Source organism: Saccopteryx leptura, chromosome 3 (assembly GCF_036850995.1).
Source record: "Saccopteryx leptura isolate mSacLep1 chromosome 3, mSacLep1_pri_phased_curated, whole genome shotgun sequence".
NCBI classification, from domain to species: Eukaryota; Metazoa; Chordata; class Mammalia; order Chiroptera; family Emballonuridae; genus Saccopteryx; species Saccopteryx leptura.
In genome coordinates, this window is record NC_089505.1 from 150,553,174 (window position 1) to 150,577,328 (window position 24,155).

General features: G+C 39.8%; 1 protein-coding gene across 2 annotated transcripts in view; it reads left to right on the top strand.

The window, feature by feature from the left end:
- Nucleotides 1-16,747: 16,747 nt before the first annotated feature.
- ST6GALNAC3 (ST6 N-acetylgalactosaminide alpha-2,6-sialyltransferase 3) overlaps nt 16,748-24,155 on the top strand; it is a 598,932-nt gene continuing 591,524 nt past the window's right edge. For both annotated transcript variants that reach the window (XM_066376584.1, XM_066376585.1), the window contains exon 1: nt 16,748-16,906. In XM_066376584.1, the coding sequence (XP_066232681.1) occupies nt 16,889-16,906 (18 nt within the window). In that variant the 5' untranslated portion in view covers nt 16,748-16,888. The remainder of the gene's footprint in view (nt 16,907-24,155) is intronic.

Sequence of the window (24,155 nt, forward strand, 5' to 3'; positions counted from 1 at the left end):
GAATTCTTCCATGTCAAGTCAGTTTACTGGAAAGACTGGAAATGCATCCTCACTCATTAGGACCCAGCTCAGTTCTCAGGCCCTCTGGAACCACTGTCTCTGGTCATCATAAAGAAGAAGAAATAATTATTCCCTTCTACTCACAAAACAAATCATTGTTTCCAGTTTTTTATGGATGAGGTAATATTTTTTTGCTCGATATTTTTATTTAAGAAAAATCCCACCTTTTCTATCTCACTGGTCTTTTTCGCATATCTGTGCCTGAAACTGAACTACCTCTTCATCCTGTATATACCCGACCCACATCCTGTCTGCAGAATTGTGCTCATATTGCTCTTTTCACATGAAATCCCAAACTTCTGGTGCCCATTGGCAGATGTAACCAATCTTTCTTTATGGAGTGCTTCCTCTTCCATAAAGCCTTCTTTGGTAGCCCAAGCTGTAATCCCCTGACCAACAGTCTTTTTAACCTGTAATTGTCTTTTGACTTCTACCTTGTCAAGACAATAAAGCACATGGTTTAAAGCAGAATTTGAAAATCATAACCCACTAGACCAAAAAACAAAACAAAAAACCCTGCCTGTTTTTGTAAATAAAGTTTTAGTGGGAGACAGTCACTAAATTCATTAATATGTTGCCTATGGTTACTTTTGTTCTACAGTGGTATAGTTGATTAGCTGTGACAGAGACCATATGGCCCACAAAGTGTAAAATATTTACGATCTGGCCATTTAGAGAAAAGTTTTGTCGATCTCTGGTTTAGAGCATGAGCGTTGGACTTTGCATCACCTCTTAACATTTACCAGCTGTTTGATCCACAGGCCTGCTATGCAGGTCAAATAATAGAATAGGAATAAACTATTTTGGAATGTTTAAAGCATGAATATAGAGTATTATTATTGCTTATACTTTTGCCCTAACTTAGAATATATATGATTTATCTCTAACTGGATAAACAGTCCTTATAAATAATTGGGAGGGAACTAGAAATGAGGTGGTGTTATGTTAGATGTCATTGCATTCTTTTTATCAAGGTGTATAGATATGTGTCCACATGCAAAGTGCTGTAAACATGTCACTGTAAACAAATACTTAAATTAAGCTTAGAAAAATAGAGGAAAATGTCTTTTCGTAAGCTCTCACGTGGAACATTATGACTGCGGAATAGCCACGTTTAGTGTATAATAACACATCTTTGGTTTTTGTGCAAAATGTTTACCTTAAGATGATATTTAGGAAGTGAAAAAGTTGATGCTGCCATTTCTAGTCATGAAATCATCTCTTAGATTTTGTGTTTTTGCAGAGCCAGGTTTTAGAAATCAAATGCCAAAGATAGTTTATCAGTATGGATAAAATAAGTGAAAGGCTATTGTTACAAAAAACAAACAAACAAACCCCCCACACGCTCACACACACACACACACACACACACATGCACGCACATACATACGAATAAAATGGGCTGACTACACACAGCTCAGAGATGGTGGTAAAGCTGTAATCCCTTGACCAACAGTATTTGGTCAAATCTCCCAGTCATTGGTATTTTAAAAGAAGTATATGTCTCATCTAGAAATTTTGCTTTCTAACCCTTTTGGGACATTATTAAATTTTCTTCTAGGAAGGAAAACCCAGTAAGCTACAAATTGTTTCTTCCTGTTTGTGCAGTGAAAACAGCGGGTGGGAGGGGGGTGTTTAGGAGCCTGGCATTCTGCGGAGCACCAGGGCCTCTTTAATTAGAGAGAGGCTGTCAGGGAAGATGGACAATGTTCCCTTTGTTAGAGCAACACAGTGTCTTTCAAAATCATATTTGTTTTTAAACTCAGGGTATTTGCACACAACCACGAGAAACACAGTTTAGATGATGCATAAGAATTAGAATAGGAGATGTTTGCTTTAAAAAATATAACAAATAGTGATACAGATTTTTAAAACCAGAAATTGCAATGAAAGTGCCGTAAAAAGTTCAATCTAACTTTGAAATTTGCTAGTAAACGAGTCATATCTGCTGGAAGGGAGCTATAATATACATGGATACATTGGATATGAAAATGGAATTGAACCTATTCTCTTCTGGCAGTAGAAGTAAATTTTATGACAAAGGATTCTTAGTTGCTTTTTTTCTTTCTTAGCCATCTTCAATTCTAAGTATATTCATGCAACAGTAAAATGATATAGATTGTGATAGTTTTCAACTTCTAAGGATTTCACTGACTGGGACAAGAATATTAAGAGGAATTTTCTTTCCAAGATCTTAGTGATGAAAACCACATCATCCAGGAAGTTTTATTTTCCAGGGCGAATGGTCTAGTGTGGTTACTCGATAGTATATTGATACCTTAATGAAGCATTTTATTTAAGAGAGTTCCCTAGGGGTCAGAACTAATTGTTGAGATTCTAACCAGGCCTCTCTGCATATAAAATGCTTTTTGTTTTGTTAATTTTTCCCAATGTGATTTTTTTATTATTTATTTATTTATTTTTGTTTATAGAGGCAGAGATAGACAGGGACAGACAGAAGGAACAGAGAGAGATGAGAAGCATCAATCATCAGTTTCTCGTTGCGCGTTGCGACTTTCTTAGTTGTTCATTGATTGCTTTCTCACATGTGCCTTGACCGCGGGCCTTCAGCAGACTGAGTAACCCCCTGCTGGAGCCAGCGACCTTGGGTCCAAGCTGGTGAGCTCTTTGCTCAAGCCAGATGAGCCCATGCTCAAGCTGGCGACCTGGGGGTCTCGAACCTTGGTCCTTCCGCATCCCAGTCCGACGCTCTATCCACTGCGCCACCACCTGGTCAGGCCCCAATGTGATTTTATTATATACAACTACCCAGTAAGAAAACTGTATGTATTCTGAAAGCATCATCAAAATAGGGGCACCTAGGCCCTGGCCGGTTGGCTCAGTGGTAGAGTGTCGGCTTGGCGTGCAGGAGTCCCGGGTTCAATTCCCAGCCTTAGCACACAGGAGAAGCACCCATCTGCTTCTCCACCCCTCCCCCTCTCCTTCCTCTCTGTCTCTCTCTTCCCCTCCCGCAGCCAAGGCTCCATTGGAGCAAAGTTGGCCTGGGTGCTGAAGATGGCTCCATGGCCTCTGCCTCAGGCGCCAGAATGGCTCTGGTTGCAACAAAGCAATGCCCTAGATGGGCAGAGCATCAACCCCTGGTGGGCATGCCCAGTGGATCCCAGTCGGGTGCATGCAGGAGTCTGTCTGACTGCCTCCCCATTTCCAACTTCAGAAAAATACAAAAAAATAAAAATAAAAATAAAAAATAAATAAAAAATAGGGGCACCCAAAAATAAATGATTTGGGTAGATATGAAGTTGATCAACAATATGTGTGTGTGTGTGTGTGTGTGTGTGCGCGCACACAGGCGTAGTCTATACATATAACATTTCCAAGATAATTTCCACGAGAGAAACAAGTAAGTGTTTTCTTGGACTTTCTTAATTTGTGGTAAGATAGTTTCTCTGAAGAATTCTACTTTGAGGGGGTTCCATAATATTTTCAATCAGGATCTGATGACATGTCTTTCATCACACTGGGCCTTTCAGAGAACCTCGCTCCTCCCTACAAGGGGCCTATGATTTACACAAGCATGGGACATACACCCAGGAAACAATTAAGACATAACCGGTATATAATGTAGTTATAATTTTATGTTTGATATTTTTTTAGTTTCATTATTTTGTTAACTCTGATGTTGACAGATTCCTTTATTAAATTGTTAAATACCCATTTGTTTGAAATATGGATAATTTGCTGTCACTGATTAAATGCCATGAGAGAGAAACCGCCGCACCACAGGCAAGTGATCAGAGAGCATCTGCCCATAGTTGAAGCAGTAGCCCAATAGAATAATGACTATGGGAATAAGTTACACGGAAACCCAATTAACTGAAACCTTGGAATAATTGAATTTTTCCCCTTTGCACTTTTGTTTGATGGAAAAGAGGCAATGCTAAGCTGGTAACCAATAAGAGGAATTTTTAAAGTTGAGTTCCTGAGCATGGTTTTAGATCAGTATATATTAAGTCCATTTTCCTAGCCCACCGCTATTTATACTTGTACCAAGGGAAAAAAAACTATTATAGCTAAGAATGACATTGGAACATATCAGTCTTTAAAGAAATACTAATTTTGTTTACAATATTGCTCTCGTAAAATGGACAAGCACATTCAGAAACATTTTCTAACCATATGAATAGAGGCAAAAGAGTTTTCTATACAATCATTTGTTCATTTTACTGAAACCACAGTTTACTTATTCTGCTCTACCTCCCATTTTGAGATAATCAAATTTTGCTGTGTCCTGAGATGTGCTCTGTGGCCTGACCTCTTTCTCAGGGTCTCTAAGAATGGCAAAATCTCCAAACAAGGCTATTGAAAGAGCTCTGTCAACTAAGCTCAACACAAAGAAGAATAAATATCCCATCTTCTGAATGAGTTCAAGTTACAGAAAAGACCATAGGGGTTTGGAAAGGAAATTGGGTGCTGCAAGTGCTATAACACAGGCATCTCTGTTTGCCTTGTTCCAAGCTCCATGTCTAACTCAAATAAATTTGTTAAATAAATATTTTCTATTAAGGCGGTCAGCATGTCAATGATAGGTTTTGGATTTGGCATTTAAAGGTGAGTTGAATTTTGACTATTGAAAAGAAAGGAAGTCCATCCATTCAGATAAAAGAATGCCATGTGAAAAAATGCAGAGGTGGGGTGAAAAGTGTGGGCTGAGGGGTGGGATAAGATACTGCATGGAGTTCGATAAAGTCACTTAGTAGATTAGCCTTAACTCATCTCATGCTTAGACTTGGCGATGGTGTCAGAGAGATACCATTTTGTGTATTTTTATTCTCACACATATTATTTTTACATCCACTTTCTCTCCCCCCCCACCCCATACACATTGTGAATCAGGAGAGAGCACACTGTTTATTGTGAGGGTTAGCTTAGGTTTTAGCCTACAGCATTCTGAACAAAATTGATAACTGGACATGCTCACTTTAAGGTGCAGAGTTAAAGGAAACTTTGTAGGGTCTAGAAGTATTCCATTTGGCAGCACGCCTTCACTTTTATTCAAGATGAACCCTTAGCTAACTCTTATTATTTCGCTATTTCAAATCCATGAAGAAGCCACTGAGGTGCTCACGAAGCACGCCAGTATACCGATTGTTAGCATGGCTATGCTGGTACAGGTCACTGGCACTGTTACCCTCCGGAAGTGCCATCCCAAATGCATCATTTTGCTAAATGCCCCTCCTCAATGCCAACACTGGCTTGTCTTCTGAATAGGCATGCTTTCTGGAAATCACCCTTCAGCTGACCCACAGCATACCACATATTATATGTTTAGTGATGTCACTCCCATCCCCCAGCTTCAGACAAGAGACGCCTGAGAAGAGGAGGAAGTTTGCCATCGAAAGGAAATGAAAAGTGTTTATTGTATGTCTCTCCTCAGGAGCTCAATGCCAGACGCACATTTAAAACCCAGTGCACTGACTACTCAGACACACATGGCTGCCTGAGGGAGAGCATCGGGCCAGAAAGAGACAAGGAGATCGGAGTTATCTGTAATGCAAGTACTTTAATTTGTTGCAAGAGAAATGTCAAGTTTCATATCAAGGAAGGTTTTAGAAAGATTAGAGGTACTAGAACTCAGGGTTCCTAAAGAATGTTGTAAAATTTTCTTTTCAAATATGATGGGTTCTGAGATGGAGTAAGTTAGCACTATCTCGACTGAAAACAGAGTTAATAAGACATCATTGACATTTGTGCAGTAGCCAGACTGCTTCATATCATTAAAAATATAGAGAGCAATTCTGCAAATAAAGGGCCTTCCTGTATATACTCTCTCTAATTCCTTTCCTGGTCTTGGCAAGTGAATATTTGTGTCTGCTAAAAATAAGAAGGAAAAAAGAAATGTAATTTAGAAGGGAAAAAAACAAACCTATTTGGTTATATGAGCACCTTGAATGTTTAACAGAGCATCAGTTACTCACCAGTAATTCAATCACCACTCTCTACATAGCTAAACCTTTATTAGTGTTTTATATAGTCTCTGGTTAGGAGAAAGATAGAGGTGTGTGTGTGTGTGTGTGTGTGTGTGTGTGTGTGTGTGTGTGTGTGTAGCAGAAGAGAACAGAAAGGAAATAAAATAAAATATTTTTATATCAATGGGTAAATATTTGATTTTAAAGCATAGAGTGTCCTGATAGAATATAATGTCTGAGGTTAGAGGAGAAATACCAATTATTTTGAAATTGTGTACTTTAGAATGATTTATTATTGTTATTATTTTTACAAACTCTGCTTACTAAAAAAATATTTGAGGCAGCTCACATTTCTTCAATAAACACCACTGAATGCTTTATGCTTTTCCAGTTGTCTAAATTTGTTGAAAATAGATACAGAGTACCACATCAGTCAAAATTCATAATGGCATGTACAGTGAAGGTTATTACTAGCAGGGGACAATTCTCAATTGATCTCTTAAGTTTCTGTGTATCTCAAAAATGGCAGTAGAGAATGTCTTTGTTTTGGATTCTCTCTTTGAGGATGATTGTATAGCTATCAGTCATGGAAGGGAGAGAGAATGTTTCCCTCATGAACAAAAGGCCAGCATGTTTATTGCCCATTATAAAAGGTTTGAGTTCCCTAAGCTCAGAGATCTTCCACTAAATGCAACCAACAGTGCATACAGGTGTGTAGTTTTCTTTAAATTATGTTGTGGGCATCAGGGCTTTGAGAATGGGTGCAAATACTGGTACTCTGCCTGTGAGTAATAAGTAGTTCTCTGACTGTACATAACATATAGTACTATATCTCTGGTGCCAGGCTCTCAGACATTAGCCAACAGTCATAGAAGTATGAAGATATTTCTTAGTTTGCATGTAGGGTAGAATTTCAGGCCCTTCACAAATCTTGCCATTTCACTCAGACAAACACTTGAGTCAAACTAATATTTTTTTTTAATTTTACTTTTATTAACTTTTAGAGAGGAGAGAGAGTGAGAGAGAGAGTGTGTGTGTGTGAGAGAGAGAGAGAGAGAGAAGGGGGGGAGGAGCAGGAAGCATCAACTCCCATATGTGCCTTGACCAGGCAAGCCCAGGGTTTTGAGCTGGCGACCTCAGCATTCCAGGTCGACGCTTTACCCACTGCGCCACCACAGGTCAGGCAAACTAATATTTTCTCAAGGTAAAATATCTCCGTTGGTCTTTAATTTTCTTTTTTTTTTCTTTCTTTTTTTAAATTCAATAAGAGGAGGGGGACAGAGATTCCTGTATGCACCTCAACCAGGATCACTCAGCAAGCCCACTAGGTGATGATGTTCTGCCCATCTAGGGTGCTGCTCTGTTGCTCAGCAACTGAGCTGTTCTTAGCACCTGAGGCAGAGGCCATAGAGTCATCCTCAACCCCAAAGGGCCAAGTTGCTCCAATTGAGCCATGGCTACAGAAGGAGAAGAGAGAGAGAGAGAGACAGAGAGACAGAGAGAGAGAGAGAGAGAGAGAGAGATAAGTGAGGGGGAGGAGTGGAGAGGCAGATGGGCACTTTTCCTGTGTGTTCTGACCAGAAGTTTAATCTGGGACATCTACACACTGGGCCATGCTCTACCACTGACTAACGGACCAGGGCCTCTTTCTTTCTTTTTCTTTTGTTTTCTTTCTTTCTTTCTTTCTTTCTTTCTTTCTTTCTTTCTTTCTTTCTTTCTTTCTTTCTTTCTTTCTTTCTTTCTTTCCTTCTTTCCTTCCTTCCTTCCGTCTTTCTTTCTTTCTTTCTTTCTTTCTTTCTTTCTTTCTTTCTTTCTTTCTTTCTTTCTTTCTTTCTTTCTCCCTTTCTCTCTCTCTCTTTCTTTCTTTCTTTCTTTCTTTTTCTTTCTTTCTTTCTTTCTTCCTTTCTTTCTTTCTTTCTTTCTTCCTTTCTTTCTTTCTTTTTTTCATGAAAAGAGGGGGAGATATTGAGACAGAACTCTGCATGGGCCCAACCTGGATCCACCTGACAACCCTGTCTGGGGCTGATGCTCAGGTACCGAGCTCTTTTTAGCACCTGAGGCTGATGCTTGAACCAGTTGAGCCATTGGTTGCAGGAGAGGAAGAAGGAGAGAAGGGGTAGTTGATTGGGGAGAGAAGCAGATGGTTACTTTTTCTGTGTGTTCCGACAAAGGATTGAACCCCAGACATCCATAAGCTGGGCTGATGCTCTATCCACTGAGCCACCAGCTGGGGCCTAATTTTCTCATTAAACTGAAAAATTTTCTCCGGGAAAAAAGGGTAAAGTATGTTGTGAAAGAAGGTAGAGATAAGTTAGGGTGATAAGAAGGCCAAGAATAGTTTAAAAAAAAAAACAGATCAAAGAAAAGCACAGGACAGAGATACTAATACTTTAATAAATTCAGACAAATGCAGTTTATTTTAAAATTTGGGGTTAATTTAATGGCTGTGCTAATAGACATACTTTTGTTGAAAATACTGGGAAGTTAGTTTATTGGTAGAGAGTTGGTTTACTATTTTTCACCTATTTTAGAATGACAAATGTTAGTCATTTAAAAATGAAGAAAACTATAACTAATTTAAAATGTAAGCTGATGAAACAGGAAGGAAATGACATTATCTAGTGTTCAAATTATGCAGAGCTTATCTTAAATGCTGCTGAATTCACCACTTAAAAGGGAAGGCTGATTTTATTTAGTATATGCCATTATTTAGATGTAAATTCTTACTATTTCTTAATTACAAAAATGACAGTAAAAATGCAAAGTCAGTTATTTAAACATTTGATGCCTTTGAAAATCCAGAACTTTTCATCTATTAGACAAAATGGATTTATTTATAAGACCCTTTTCATTTCATTTTAATGAAAATAAAGGTAAAGTGGAATGAACTGAAAAAAAATGTAGCATAAGTCAGTAAGTCATTATTAATGAGAATAAAGATCAGATAAATATGATGGAAATAAGGCAGCTTCCACTTAGAATAAGCCTCACTGATTTCTCAATCAACTGAAAACACCCACAGGGATAATGACAGGCCACTCTTATTGTTAAACATGGACTGCAAAATCCATCTAAATCAAGTAATCACTGTGTTGATTAAAAAATAAAAAAGTCTGACACATACTTTATAGAGAAATATAAGATGATCTGAGACTATTATACGTGGTGGAGGGATTAGCAATACATCCACAATTCTCTTCTCAAAATCTTTCAATAGTGTCCAAAATAATAAGATAATCTGGTTTTCAATGTTATAAATTTGTGGTTTCTGACACCTTCTCACCTGCCATCCTTAGTTATCTTTTTAGAATTAGTGTATTAATTGCTTGGGGCTCAGAGAGATAAAGGTGGAAAGAAAAAAATAATAAGCCAGAAGTTTGTGTTCTATTCAGGAAATAAGGCCAATAATAAAAGGCAAAAATAAGGATTGAAGTAATAGGACAAGTTAATGCTAGAAGAAATGCTACCAGATAGGATGTGATTGAGTGCCAAAGAATTTTGCAAACCGTAACTGCTGGAATTCAAATAGGGGAAATTGTAACAGAGTAGGGTGGTCTGAAAAAGCATCATGGGCCAAATGGAATTTGATCTGTGCTTGAAAGAACGGTGAAATCCGACTGAATAAAGGATATGAAGATCAGGATGGGTTTCCAAATGACTACTGGGCCAAATCTAGACTGCAGACTGTTTTTGTACACCTGCAGAACCAAGAATGGATTGTACATTTTTAGGTGGTTGAAAAAAAAAAAGATCAACTAAGAATAATATGTCATAATACTGAAATTATACAAAATGTAAACTTCAGTGTTCATAAGTAATGTCCTGCTGGAGCACAGCCACTCTCCACGGCTGTTTCTGCACTACGATGGCAGAGTGGAGTCGTCGTGACAGAGACCAAATGGCCCACAAGATCTAAAATATTTATTATCTAGGCCTTTACTGACAAAGTTTGCCAACTTCTGGTGTAAGAGAATAATGGGCAATAATGGGGGAAAAGAATGTTGGCAGGCCTGTAAGTATACCAAGCTCTGGAGATAAAGAGCTATTGAAGGTTTTGAACATGGGAGAAAGCCAATTCACAACTATCTCTTATTTCTAAACACACCACCTGGGCTTGCAAATGTTTTGGGGTTTTTTTTGCATTTTTCTGAAGCTGGAAACAGGGAGAGACAGTCAGACAGACTCCCGCATGCGCCTGACCGCATGCCCACCACGGGGTGACGCTCTGCCCACCAGGGGGAGATGCTCTGCCCATCCTGGGCGTCACCATGTTGAGACCAGAGCCACTCTAGCGCCTGAGGCAGAGGCCACAGAGCCATCCCCAGTGCCCGAGCCATCTTTGCTCCAATGGAGCCTTGGCTGCGGGAGGGGAAGAGAGAGACAGAGAGGAAGGCGCGGCGGAGGGGTAGAGAAGCAAATGGGCGCTTCTCCTGTGTGCCCTGGCCGGGAATCGAACCCGGGTCCTCCGCACGCTAGGCCGACGCTCTACCGCTGAGCCAACCGGCCAGGGCAAATGTTTTTTAAATCAACAAATGAGGAAAATGTTTCAGATTCCTAAGCCCACTGTTTATTAACATATACATGTATGTATGCCTATATATATATTTGTTCTCGAAAATAATGGACGACTTTTCTGTATGGGACATGCTTCTTTTTTTTTTTTTTTTTTTTTGGGGGGGGCATGCTTCTTAACTCAAGCTGTCCATCCGTCCTAACCTCACACAGATTTGCTGTGAGCAGCTTCCCCGGATTCTCACATCGTTAGACATGAAACAATGCCTTGTATTTTGGGGCTTCTCGAAGAGTGTATTTAGATGGTTCCTCCTTGGTTTTTCCTTTTTTTAGAAGCATGATTGCTCTTCTACCTTTCCTACAAGAGCTCAGACATAGATACAAAGAGTGAGGGTGTGCATTGACACAAAGAATTAGCAAAAAGTCCTAGCTTTCTCCAGAGATTTTGTGAGGGCCAGATCATTAGAGAAAAAATGGCTCAGGCAAAACAAACTTCAGGAGGCCAGCTGTTGGACTCCGCGCCCCTCCTGTGGGTGTTCCCATCACATCCACCGTGGATGCATTTCAAATTTCCACTCTCATATTTTAAGGCAGCATGTTACCAAGCCTCAGAGGTGAAATCTAAGACAAGTGTAGAGAAACACACATGGGGAAAACCTCACAATAAGAAGAAAACAAACTCAGGGAAATGTGGTTAAGAAATATCAGACTCAATTAATAATGGAGATTTCAAACAGCCTTGGAGAAATCCAATACAAACCAAATTCAAACTGCATGCCAGTGCTTCCAGCCATGTTTACTTTCAATTGATAGGGTTTTAAAAAGCCTTAGGGGGGAATTTCTTAAGAAAACTAAATTTGGTTAAAACCTACATTCTTCTAGGTAATGAAAATTAGGTAAAAAACATTAACTTCAGATTTTTTCTCTTTTAATTAAAAATAGATAGCTTAGTATTTTTCTTTTTTTGGTTCATTTGAAAAACAGATTTTTTCTTGAGAAAAGGTAGGAATTTCCAATAGGAAGGGTAGAGCAGAGATGAAGTTAAGGAAGAATATGAAGGGAGAATGAGAAAATCTGTAATACTTTTAAAATGCAATTTTCAATCATACATAACTTGTCTTGGAGTTCATCCCAGATAAATATCAGTATAGTCAGGGATAATAATGAATTCTGGATTAGAACTATGCAAAGCTTTGGAAGAGCAGCAAGCTCAAGTCTTGGGAATGCAATGTACGACATTTTGGAGTGATCTACTACCCAAATGGAGAGTAAGTTTAACCCCTTATGTTAATATATTCTCATAAAAGTCCACCTACCGGGCACAGCCATGGGCATACTTGTCCACATATAGGTACAGACATGCATATGGACATGGACAGATAGACATGGGCTTTAGGATATAAAAAAGTTTGTAGGTCAAATTTGTAACAGTGTAATGGTTTCTAGAAAAAAAAAATAATTTCTTAATCTGGCTCAGAATGTAAAAAAATGACTTCCCCATAACATTATATAATGGATTCTCCAATCACAGTTTCCTATGGAAGCATAATGTATGTAGTGAATGATAAGAAAACCTTTATGATATCTAGAATTCATTTAAAACCTTTAGATGGGAAAAATTGAGATCCAATTAAAACCTTAATAAATGACTCTGTTTTCAATATAAATATATTAAATTAATATGTGTACAATATAAAATTGGAAAAGTTATGGGAGCCTGCATTTTAATTTATTTCTGTCAGAAAACTGTGTTATAAGTCTGAATTACTTGGTAATGGGGTTGTTTACAATGAAGCAAAACTGAATTTAAATAGGACATTTTAGCCCATGACTTGTCATAACTCATGAGTTATCAGCCTTAAGGCATGTTGAGATCTCACTGGTGAAAAGCCTGTGAGAAGAGGAAAGATGGACCAATTGGAGCCCAGAAGAAACCTAGGGAGGCTGATAGCAATGATATAGACAGCCCACCAAGATCTCTCTTTCAAAAGAAGCAAGGGCTACTGCATGGCAAGTCCCATGTCATAGGTGAGATACAGCTTGAGAGTCCTGGGTAGGAGGTCATTTTCAGGGGCAGAAGTGGTACCAGTTTGGTTATATGGGGACCTGGATGAGAGATATGCAGAATCTTGGTTAAAGTAGGACCCAGCGCTGGGGGTTGATAGATATGGAGTGAGTGTACCTGTCCTATACACTCAGGGTATACCTGTTCTCCACACACATACCTATTTAACCTGGGTTTGTATCCTAGTATGTTTCCTAAGGAGGATGGATACATACTCTAGATTTTCTGACTACCAAATGTAAGACAACAGACTAAGCCTGGATGGTGCCAAGTGGTAGAGATTGGGCTCCTAACATAGTGGCCGGCTGAATATAGCTGTTAAGATGGCAGACCCAGGAGTCAAACTACTCAGATTCAAACCTCTGTTTCCCCACTTACCAGCTGGGGATGCCAACATATATATAGATGTTATGAGGATCAAATAGCATATTACATTTAATGGAAAAGAGTCTCCATTCTGTTATTATTATTTTTGGAAAAAGGTTTTTGGCCTTAAGTCACATAAATTGAGACTTAGAAAACTATGCTACATCTATGGGCTAGACTAAGCTATTCCTGTAGTTTGGCCACTTTTAAAACAAAATAGTCCTGGCCATAGCCTCCCTCCACCTCCCACACTTCCACATATCTGGCTGTACCTTCATTCTCCAATAAGTTCAGAAACTGTTTTTATTCCCATCCAACTGCTTTTCCCCCATTTAAGTGCTGCCCTTCTGAAACAATGATTGTGAATATTGCTTTGTAAAACTTCTGGTCCAGATTTATTCTAGAATCTCTTGAGCTTGTTTTTAGGTTGTTACAAATGTGTCTCTGTTTCTATCTATTTTTAGGCATAACTTTAGATTTAACAAAAAAAAATAACATTTTGGGAAGTGTGCTAATGAGTGGCGGGCGTTTAATTGAGAGAGCCGTACTGAAGACAGATAGTAAAGCCCTCACTACAGTTCACATAAGCCAAAAGATGCTAAATGTTTGAATGTGTTGATTTTTCTGAGACAGCCAAGGTGAATGACAATCATCCTTTTCCTCTTCTCCACAGCTATCTTTAGTCAAAGGTTTTGTTCTTTAGATCAGTGTTCTCCAACCCCCGGGCCGCAGACCGGTAACGGTCTGTGGGCCATTTGATACCGGTCCGCAGAGAAAGAATAAATAACTTACATGATTTCCGTTTTATTTATATTTAAGTCTGAACGATGTTTTAGTTTTTTTTTAAATGACTAGATTCCCTCTGTTCCATCCGTCTAAGACTCACTCTTGACGCTTGTCTCGGTCACGTGATACATTTATCCATCCCACCCTAAAGGCCAGTCTGTGAAAATATTTTCTGATATTAAAGCGGTCCATGGCCCAAAAAAGGTTGGGGACCACTGCTTTAGATAAATAGCACTAAGGAGTGTTCATAGTCAGAAACTGAGGTGAGTGGATTTACAGGCATTATGTCACTTAATTCTCACAAGGATAGACACTGTTGTGTAGGTTTAGGATTACAAAGAAGTTGAAAAACTTGATCAGGGTCACCCAGCAAGGAAGTGCTCTGCAAGGCTACCCACTAGAGTCTGCTGTGGGGTCTCCTAGACCTGCAGACTTTCGCAGAGAATGATGTGTTCAGCCCGTCCTTGCCTTCCCATCTGCTACCCTGTCAGGCCCAGTCCCTCCTTCCTTAGAGTTTTGCTTCCACTTGGTTAAAGAACCTACCAGCTTATATAATTATGTATCTCTTGTCTCTCCCACTTGACCGAAGCTGAGCCAACGTTAGAGACCACAAAAGCATTCTCTCATCCCTGAGTGGTCCAGTAATATCTCAATAAATGATTCCTCCTCCAGTTAGTGGTAGCTCAAAAAAGATTTCTTCTAAGTAGCTCTCAATAAAGGTTTGTCGAATTTGAACATAAATGAGATATTAAGTTTTTCTGACCCGCAGAAGGCCATGGGAAAAAACAGCAGCTTAAAATATACAGTCCTGATCAAGGAGTTCTTATTGAAAATGAACGAAAAAGGGTCTGGGGGAGGGGTGGAGAGCAGGGTATGTTTCCTCAGGGCGACTGAAAAGAGGACCTGCCTTTGGGAGCAGGGAGTTGGTGCTCAGTCTCAGCTTCCTTTTCCTGTGATTCCCCTTGCTCTTATGATTCTGAATGTTCCATCAATAAAACACCAAATCCTTGAAAGCCTGGTTTCTGCCTTCTGTTTGTGAGCCAATTTCATGACGTCACTGCCAGTGGCAGTCAACAGAGCTTTTCCTGCCTGTGTAGGTAAACTAGACAGGGCTTTTAGCAAGTGAAACCTCTTTTGGGTAAATATTTTGGGCCTGGTTTTAAGATTTCTCTGACAGACCAAGTAGGTAGAAATCTGTGTATATACACAGAATGTTCTCTCCCTTCTTCTGCTGTGTGTGTAGTGTTGCTTTCCTTGTAGAAATAACTGTTTCTTTTAGCTTGTTCTTACTTGGGGATTGGGCTTTCCTTGTTGACTTCCACTCCAAGAGGGTCTGCTAAGGAGGGGCAGAGAGGATCAGTGGTGGAATTCAAAGACTTTAACAACCGGTTCTCAGCCCTAATGACAGTTCTAAGTATAAAAAAATGATATACCAAATGGTAGTTTTTTATTTCATGCATTTAATACTTAAATAAGAACAATAAAAGAGGTACACAAAACCAGATAATAAGAGTTTTAAAATATTAATGAAAAAAATATTAAATAATACCTGACAAAAAAAATAAAACTGTTATTTAAGATATTTTCATATTGTCTTATAAAATCTTTTTAGGACCCTAATGTGTTAGCTCATGTACATGTTAAAGCATAGGTAATTAAACCTCTATAGGTAAGGTTGGTTTAATTGGATTTAAAAGTATAATGAGTTTTATGAAATGAATAAACAAAACATTATAAGCATAGTTCCATCAAATTTTTTTCACCTATGAACGGAATGAACATTACTATAGGCACTTAGAATATGCTGTTGCACAGAAAAATGTTAAAAAAGAGTAAGGAATGTAAATTTGTGATTTCCACATTGGGCAGCTGCCCAGGCACCCACCTTAGAGAGAACCACGATTACAAGTGTCATTTTAACAACTGGTTCACTGAACTCAACAAAAAATTAGGTATTAGTTCTGCTGAACCGGTGTAAACCAGATGAATCCCACCACTAGATAGGACCCGAAACACTTCCCCAGGCTCCCTACTGTTAAGTGGAGCCACTATATTACTCTCTGTTTTGGCCTAACTTCAGGGTGTATGGTGAAAAATAAGCTCTCTGGATTTCCAAGCCTAACTGGACCATTTGGATCTAACTTTGTTGCTGAAATTGCAACAAAGTTCATTCAAATTCTAAACTTGTAGTAGGGGAGCAATGTCCTGTCTATGCCTGGGAGTGCGCGCACACTCGCTCACACATGCACACACACACACACATACACACACACTTTATATATATATATATTTATAGATACACACATGCACACAAATGCACACACACATACTTTATATCTGTACTTATATACACATATAAATCAATGTTTTTATATGAGAATATACATTTTCATATACATACATATATTCTATTTACCGTACATTTATGTTTACACATATTTTCATAAACACACAAGCTTAAAGCACGAAGAGAAATGCATTATATATGTCCATATATACACACATATATATGTATATGTCTGTGTGTGTACATAAAATACAGTGTAAGTTTTATGGCATCTTTGGTTAATGCTTATTTATGCTCTTATTAATGGCAAATTATTAATTTTAGATAAGCCGATCACAGAGTTTTAAAGCAGAGTGAAGGCTTTATCTTTAAACAGCCCAGGGAGAATTTTGTTTGCTTTTTAAGAATCCTTTGATGAAGCCTGTAGAGGGGTGATTCCCAGCCCATTCAACTTTTTAGAAAGTGTGAAATGTCAGCAAGTTTTGTTGGTCTGTTGGAGGAGACCAAATCAAGAAGAAGAAAAGACTGCTCTGTCTCCCCAGCCTGCTGCTGACTTTGTATATGATGAACGACAGAACATCTACAGAAATAAAAGAGAAAAGAAAAAGTAGCAAGCCCCGATGGGCAGCCTGGCGCCCAGGACGGCACGTGACTCAGGGGCGGGGCCTCGAGGGCCGCCAGCCAGTGGACAGGACCGGGGGAGGGCCCGAGGCCCAGGAGGCGGGGCCTGTGCCCGCGCAGCTCGCGCCGCGGTCCCCTTATTTGGATCTGCGGGAATGTGGACTGGAGCGGTCCTGCCACGGTATCAACCTCCAGCCTGTCCTCGGGGCTGTCCCTGACATAGGCGCACCCGCTACTCGGTGGCAGGAGGGTCAGCGGAGCGTCATGGCCTGCATCCTGAAGGTAACGACTTGGGTCCGTGGCTCGGACGCATGGTTGGCCAGCCTCTTGCTGCTAAGAGGCACGGAGTAAGCCGCGGTCCCATTGCATCCTCATCTCAGTTGTCTTTTCCTGGCACTGGTCTTCTTTTTGTTCCTTTGGCAAATGCTTATGGGGGAGATTCTGAAGCATGCAGCTTGCACAGCCTCTCTTCCCACCATTCCTGTCTGGTCGCGCCTGCATTGAAGGCGCTGCAGACTGTTGGCTCTGGGGGAAAGCAGGGCTGTGTGACGAATAATGGGGATGGCAGGAGGGGAGGGGTGCTCCCGCGGGTCCTGTGGCTCTGGTCCCTGAGGCCTTTCTGGGACCACAGAGAGAGGAGAAGTGACCGTGTATAGATTATTGGTGGTAAGAGGTATAGCGCTTTGAATGGGGGTGAGAGTGAGCAGAGGGGTGTTCTACTGAGCATTTGATCATGTGAAGACAAACTTCGGAGTTTACAGGTAGTCTCATAGGAATGAGTTTTCTATGAGATCTGTTAGCTCTATGTGCCATTAGCTCTACTTTGGAAAAGTTCACAGGTGGATATATTTATTAGTAGAGAACTTCGGATCTTCCTTTTGCTCATAAATTTGAACAAACAAAATGATTTTACTCTCTGTCTGAGCCAGCTCAGCCACCACTTACTTCTTTGTTGAGTTTTCTTTCTCCAAGTTTGGGTTCTTAGCCTGGACTCAGCATCTTTCTGGATTCATAGCCTTGTGGCATCAGGTGGGAGGATTAGGAGTGAGTGCCTTACTTGAGAATTTTTCATCCCACAGGAAGAGTGTTTGTTTCTGCACTATTGTTTCTACCAGTGCCTAATCCAACTCCTGAATGCGTGAATCAAAAACACTCACAGAATGAAGTTTTCTTGGGCCTTGAAGGCAAAGTGCAAAGGCCTATTTGTTCCAAGCTTGGGGGATCTGTGTATGACAGAGGAAGACACCAGAAAAAAAATATTTTTTATTGCGTTATTGTGAAATAGTCTGTTTCTCTGTAGGACGATATGAAGCTATCTACTGCTATACTAGTAACCTCTTCCAACATGCCTTGGTGCTAATAATGCAAATAAGAGACTAACCTGGTAGAGTTTGTTTCCATTCCTTAGAATAAAGGAGATCAGATATTTCCTGTGACTTTTCTATGCTTCCTGTTTGGTTTTGGAACATTTTCTGGTAAACAGCAAATAGTCGCAAGATCAAGAGGAAGTAATACATCAGTGTTACAATATGGGATTTTTACCTTGAAGACTTAAAAGAAGGACTGAACTGTGAATGAATCATCTCTACTATTTCTTGTATTATTAGCTGAAAGGGAAGTTGAACATGCCATTTATAGTTGGCTGTCTTCTTTCTTTTGGTTTCTCCCGTCTTATCTTGTACATGTTCCAAACAGTTTTAGTGTACATCCCAAGCTACACATGAATCTAATCCCAACCTTTCTAGCGTCTCATACTGACCTCAGAATTTGGAGCATATCTGAACCCTCCTCTATTTTTTCCTCCTCTGAAACTAATCTGGGACGCATGCGGGTAACCTGCAAAAAGCAAAGGCTTTGGACTCAGAAAGACCTTGATCTGAATGCAGGCTCTGCCAATTGCTACCTGTGTGATCTTGCATGAGTTGCTTAAATGTCTTTAAGTCTCAGTTCCTCAATATAGGATCAAAGTAATTGTACCAACTCCACAGAGTTGCAGTGGGATGAAATATTTTTAAAATGCGCCATTTTTTCCTGACATAATGATAACCACAGTTTAATTAATCTTTATCCTCAATTCATCTCATATAATTCTTTTATCCTTACATCACAACCTGCAAGGTGAGTAGCATTGTTTAAAACCCCATTTTACAAATGAGGAAGCTGAGGCTTCTGAGTTTAAGAGATTTGTCCAAGGCAGCATTGTTAAGAATGGAGTGAGCCAGGAGTTAGACCCAAATCTGCCAACATTCCTTATACAGTGTATCCGTAAAGTCATCGTGCACTTTTGACCGGTCACAGGAAAGCAACAAAAGACGATAGAAATGTGAAATCTGCACCAAATAAAAGGAAAACTCTCCCAGTTTCATACCTATTCAGTGGGCTCACGCACAGATTTTTTAGGGCCCTTAGGTAGCTATTCCGTATAGCCTCTACAGACTCGTCACTGACTGATGGCCTACCAGAATGGGGTTTCTCCACCAAACTGCCGGTTTCCTTCAACCGCTTATCCCACTGAGTAATGTTATTCCTATGTGGTGGCGCTTCATTATAAACGCACCGATATTCACGTTGCACTTTGGTCATGGATTCGAATTTAGTGAGCCACAGAACACACTGAACTTTCCTCTGTACCATCCACATCTTGACTGGCATAGCCGTGGGCTGCTCCGCTGTATACACGGTGTTATATCATCATCTGTGCATGTGCACATGCTGCCACGTCATCCTACAGAAACTGGGAGGGTTTTCCTTTTATTTGGTGCAGATTTCACATTTCTGTCGTCTTTTGTTGCTTTCTTGTGACCGGTCAAAAGTGTACCGTGACTTGACGAACACACTGTACTTTAATTCTGTTCCTTGTATTTTCCCAGGTGATGACTTTCTAAGATGTTCTTAAACCATTCAGAGTCCTCACCACCTTTGAAAACAAAGTACTTTTGTGCAATGATGGTCTAGATCAGTGATTTTCAACCTTTTTCATCTCATGGCACACATAAACTAAAATTCTGTGGCACACCAAAATATATTTTTTGCTGATATGACCAAAAAATAAGTATAATTTCACATTGGATGGCTATTGTTATATTGACTATTGTCATTTTATTATTTGACAATCTCAGGGAAAAGAGGTTAGTGCTCCTGACCAAATAGTCAGGCAGTATGTGTTTTAAAAGTTCTTGTAGCACACCAGTTTTTGCACACTTGGCCGGCTGATCTGTTGTACACCTTTTCCCCTTGTTGTCTTTGAAAGGCCATGTTTGTTGGAGTGGAGAGCCTGGAGGTCAGACGTCAGTGTCAGCTTGTTCTCCTGTGTGTGATTTTATAGTCACTGTAACTTGGAACCTCAATGTGCTTACACTGTAGAAGGCAGATAATTATTATAACTGCCTGACAGGGTTTTGTGAGGTTAAAATAATGGACTGTTTCTTTTTTTAAACCAAAAAGTTTCCCTTATATTGCTAGTCCCGGACTTGGTGTTGGCATTGCAAGATGTATAAGCCATTGACTCCATCTTCTAGTGGCTTATGGTATCATGAGAGGAATGGAAAAATAAGCTAACATTTAGGTTACAATGAGAAGAATAACAGGTCTGTGGAAGGTGTAATACAAGCATGGAGGGAGGGAGAGAGTAATAAACACTCTCATTGGGTGATCAAGACAGGCTTCTCGCTTAAGATGTAGGAGCTGGGTTTTCAAAATAGTATCAATATTTTCAAATAGTATTTACTGTGATGGAGCTTGTGTTTTAAAAAGATAACTTTGGAGGCAGTTTCCCTTTTATTCTGTGGCCAAAAACCAATCTTCTTCTCAACAGATCTTTGAGGAGATTTGATTATCTATTTTTACACAGGAGAAAATTGAGGAATGGAGAGGTTGATTAAAGTCTCATTATTGCCTACACAGTAGTGTCCCTCATAGTGGGAATCTCTGACAGGCTGAGAGGAGAAGCCCATGCCATTGACAGCTAGTGGTGGTCTTTGGGGGCATCCAGAATTATTCCCTCAAGATTTTGTGCATAGTGAGGATCTCTTCTGCCCATGCATAGAGCTGGCTTTCATAACAGAAGGTTAATTACTTCAATAATCATCTAATTATGGAATTCATATTCACTCCACAGTGCATGGGCTTTTTAAATTTTTTTTTAGTTATTGTGCTGGTATGGTTTTAGATGTCCCAGCCAGTATTACTCCTTCTACCCACTGCATCACGCCCCCCTCCATGCCCCATGCAATGTCTTGCATGGGCTTTGAAGTCAGAATATGTGGATTTCAATTATAGCTCCACCAGCTATAATTGTTACTAATTGTATAACCATAAGTAAGTTTCTTGATTTCACTGCCTGGGTTTCTGAAATGGGGATGATCATGCATCCTTCAATGTGTTATTCTAGGGGTTATATGAAAATAGATGCACATGAGTGAGAATAGGCTAGTTATACTATAGTAAAAAAGAGTTCTAGTGGGTTCATTTCTTGCCGTGCTCCTGGGTAGGCAGCTCGCCTGGATAACCGCCATTGTGAACAATCAAGTCAAGGACCAGTCTCTTTGCAGGAGGTATTTTAATAGCCTTTGAAATTTGATAGACAAAAGAGAAATATTTATTTGATTACTAGAGAAGTAAACTTTTAAATTTTTATTACTTTTTTTTTTTTTGTAAATGACAGATAATTTAAAATTTTATGTATTAAACCTATTCATATTTTCTTCTATGATTTCTACCTTTGATCAGTAGGTAGTTTTTGAACATAGTATCTTTTAAGCCTATATTTAACAAATATTTGGTGAGTTGTGCTTAGTTTTCTCTTCAACACTGAAGTGGGCACAGAGTAGATATACAGACACAAGATACTTGTGAGTCATTTCTGCCTTGAAGAAGAGTATGGTTTTGCCAGTTGAAGAGACTTATGAACATGAAGCAGTTAGACAATAATGCAGTAGGGGCACGGCTAAGTTACTGTTATCTTCTCTACCAGATACCTCTCTTTGTAGTGCATTTATCTTGATTAGTGGAAAACTGGATGAATTCACATCAAGTTATGAACTTGGTGCTTTATTTATTCTTTCTTCCCCTGACACAGACCTAATCCTTCATTGCATTGCATTAATTCTGTTTTAGGAAAATCTCTCAAATCTACCCATTCCTTTCTGCCTTCCTTATTCCCTCTGCCTCATCCAGAGCCTAGTATTTGATTTTTTGAAATAGCCTCCTTTCCTCCAGGCTCCTTGCGATCTTGCCCATCTTCCATACCACTCTCAAGAGTTTTGTGCTAAAGTGCAGTGCTGATCAAACCATTTGCAGGCTTAAATGCTTATTTTGGCTCCTCAGCTATGATGGATAAACCCAACTATTTAGCTTGGCATTCAAGTTCCTTCAGAATCTGGCCCTGTCCAGTAACTAGCCTGACCACCTACTACTTACCCACGGTCCAGACACTCATCTAAACTTATCTCAAGACTGTACATGTAGTGCTGCCTTTCATGGCTCCATGCCTTTGAAGCATAGCATAGTCATAGTGATTGAGAGCTTGGGCTCTGATGTCAAACCACACTGTTCCAGTAGTAGATCTCTAAGCCTCAGTTTCCTCATCTGTGAAATGGGAGCAAAAAATAGTGCCTACTTCTTAAGGTTATAAGATATAAATGAGCTAATTCCTGTAGAACAGAACCTGCTGTATAATTAGTCCTGTATACTATTTAGCTATGAGTTCCACTCACAGAAATTCTACTCATCTTTCCACTGTTATTTCAGTGTCACCTCTGCGTTCAAGCCTTCCCCTGCTTCAGCAGCCATCCTCTGTGCTCCCATGGTCCTGGTTCTTATGTCTGTAGCAGCAGATAGTAACCTGGACGGTCAGCTAGCTAGTTACATACCCGTCTTTTGTTTGACTATAACTCATAAAGGGCAGGGGTTTTCAGTAGATCACTGATCAGCTAGAGTTTACTAAGAGTCTGTAAATGAGTATGTTCTTATCCTCAATAAGATTACAGACTCAATGAAAAGGCAAATAATTAAACAGGTAATTCCAAGTATGCAAAGTATTTTGAAAGGTGTAGCTAGTGGTATGGGAGTATATGAGTAAGAGTGTTGGTGGTCACCTGACTACGTCTTGAAGCAGAAAAGGTCTTGTCTTACTCAACTTGGTATCAATAAGAACTAGCCTAGCTCTCAGTAAAGTAGTCCCTAAATGTTTGTGGGATGTACACATGGTGTTATTAACATTTTTTGAGGGACCAATTATAGACATGGACCTAATGTGTCCTCCTCTGTGAACAACTGGATTCTTCATGAATATAGCATGAATTTTCCCTCTAACGTATAGCACGTCAATCAGAGTTTATCAATGAATTTGCTTTTTAAGATCATTCTCAGTTTGTTTCTTATAGATCTGTTACTACTTTCAAATAAAATCTGTAGCCAATTTGAAAACTAGAGGGAGGGGGGAAAGAGAGCAGGACTGAAAGGAAGAAAGAAGGAAAGTGTAGCAGTGGCTTAGCTTTTCGTTGTGATCATTTTGGTTCCCCAAGGGAAAGGAGACAAAAAAGCGAAAGCAGAAAACAAAACAAAGGAATTCCCAACACCCACAACCACACAGTTTGTGGTTCTCAAACTATGTGGTCTCAAAGCATTTGAAAATAACGTGGCGTCACTGAGACTGGAAAGCCACCGAGATTCACAGGTAAACAGCTTATAAATCTGAAACTCGAAGATAACCCCAGTCAGTAGAGCAGACAAGGCCCTTTGTCTGATAAGTCTCCTATGACATTTCTTCCTGCTGCCCAAGAAATGATGGGGTCTCAGTAGCTTCCCGGACTAATTTTCAGTCCTATGTTGACTGAGCAGATGTTTTTGCAACTTCTGTTAGCACACTTTGGGGAATGAGTTGCTTGTGTAAAAGCAGTATTGTTTGGATGAATTGATAACAACAGCAAAGAGTAATAGTTACTATTTATTGAACAGTTAGAGTCTTCAGACTGGGTCCTCTGCCAAGTGCTTTGCATGCATCATCTCATGTAAACTTTTATTACAAGTGAAGATACTTCAGAGAAGGTGAGTTGTGCCAGGTCCTATGGTTAGCAAGTGGTGAAGATAGGGTTTACTCTAAGCCCAGTGTGGTTACATACTCTGTCTTTTACCTTCGGTGCCCATTAAGTGATTGTAGGGGCTTTGAGTTTGTCACCATCTCCTAGCCAGGCAATACTAAGTCTAGATAGCTTCCTAACTCCCGCCTGGTGGGGATCACTTTTAGCTGTGTTATTTTTATTTATTCCTTTCTCAGAGTTTCCTTTGTGACAGAGGAACTAGAGGAAATAGAGAGGCCACAAAGACTGGAGAGATAAGAGGGCTCTAATTCTGCTTCTAACACTTAACAGCCCTTTGACCCTGGGTAAATCACATGACTCCCTCCACCCTTCTGCCCTGAAAGACTCACAGGTCTCTTTGGGGAGCAGAGGAGAGGGGTGGTATAGTGTTGGATTTACCCTTACGTTTAGGGCCTCTTCAGCTCTGGGAAGAGACCCTGACATTTTATATT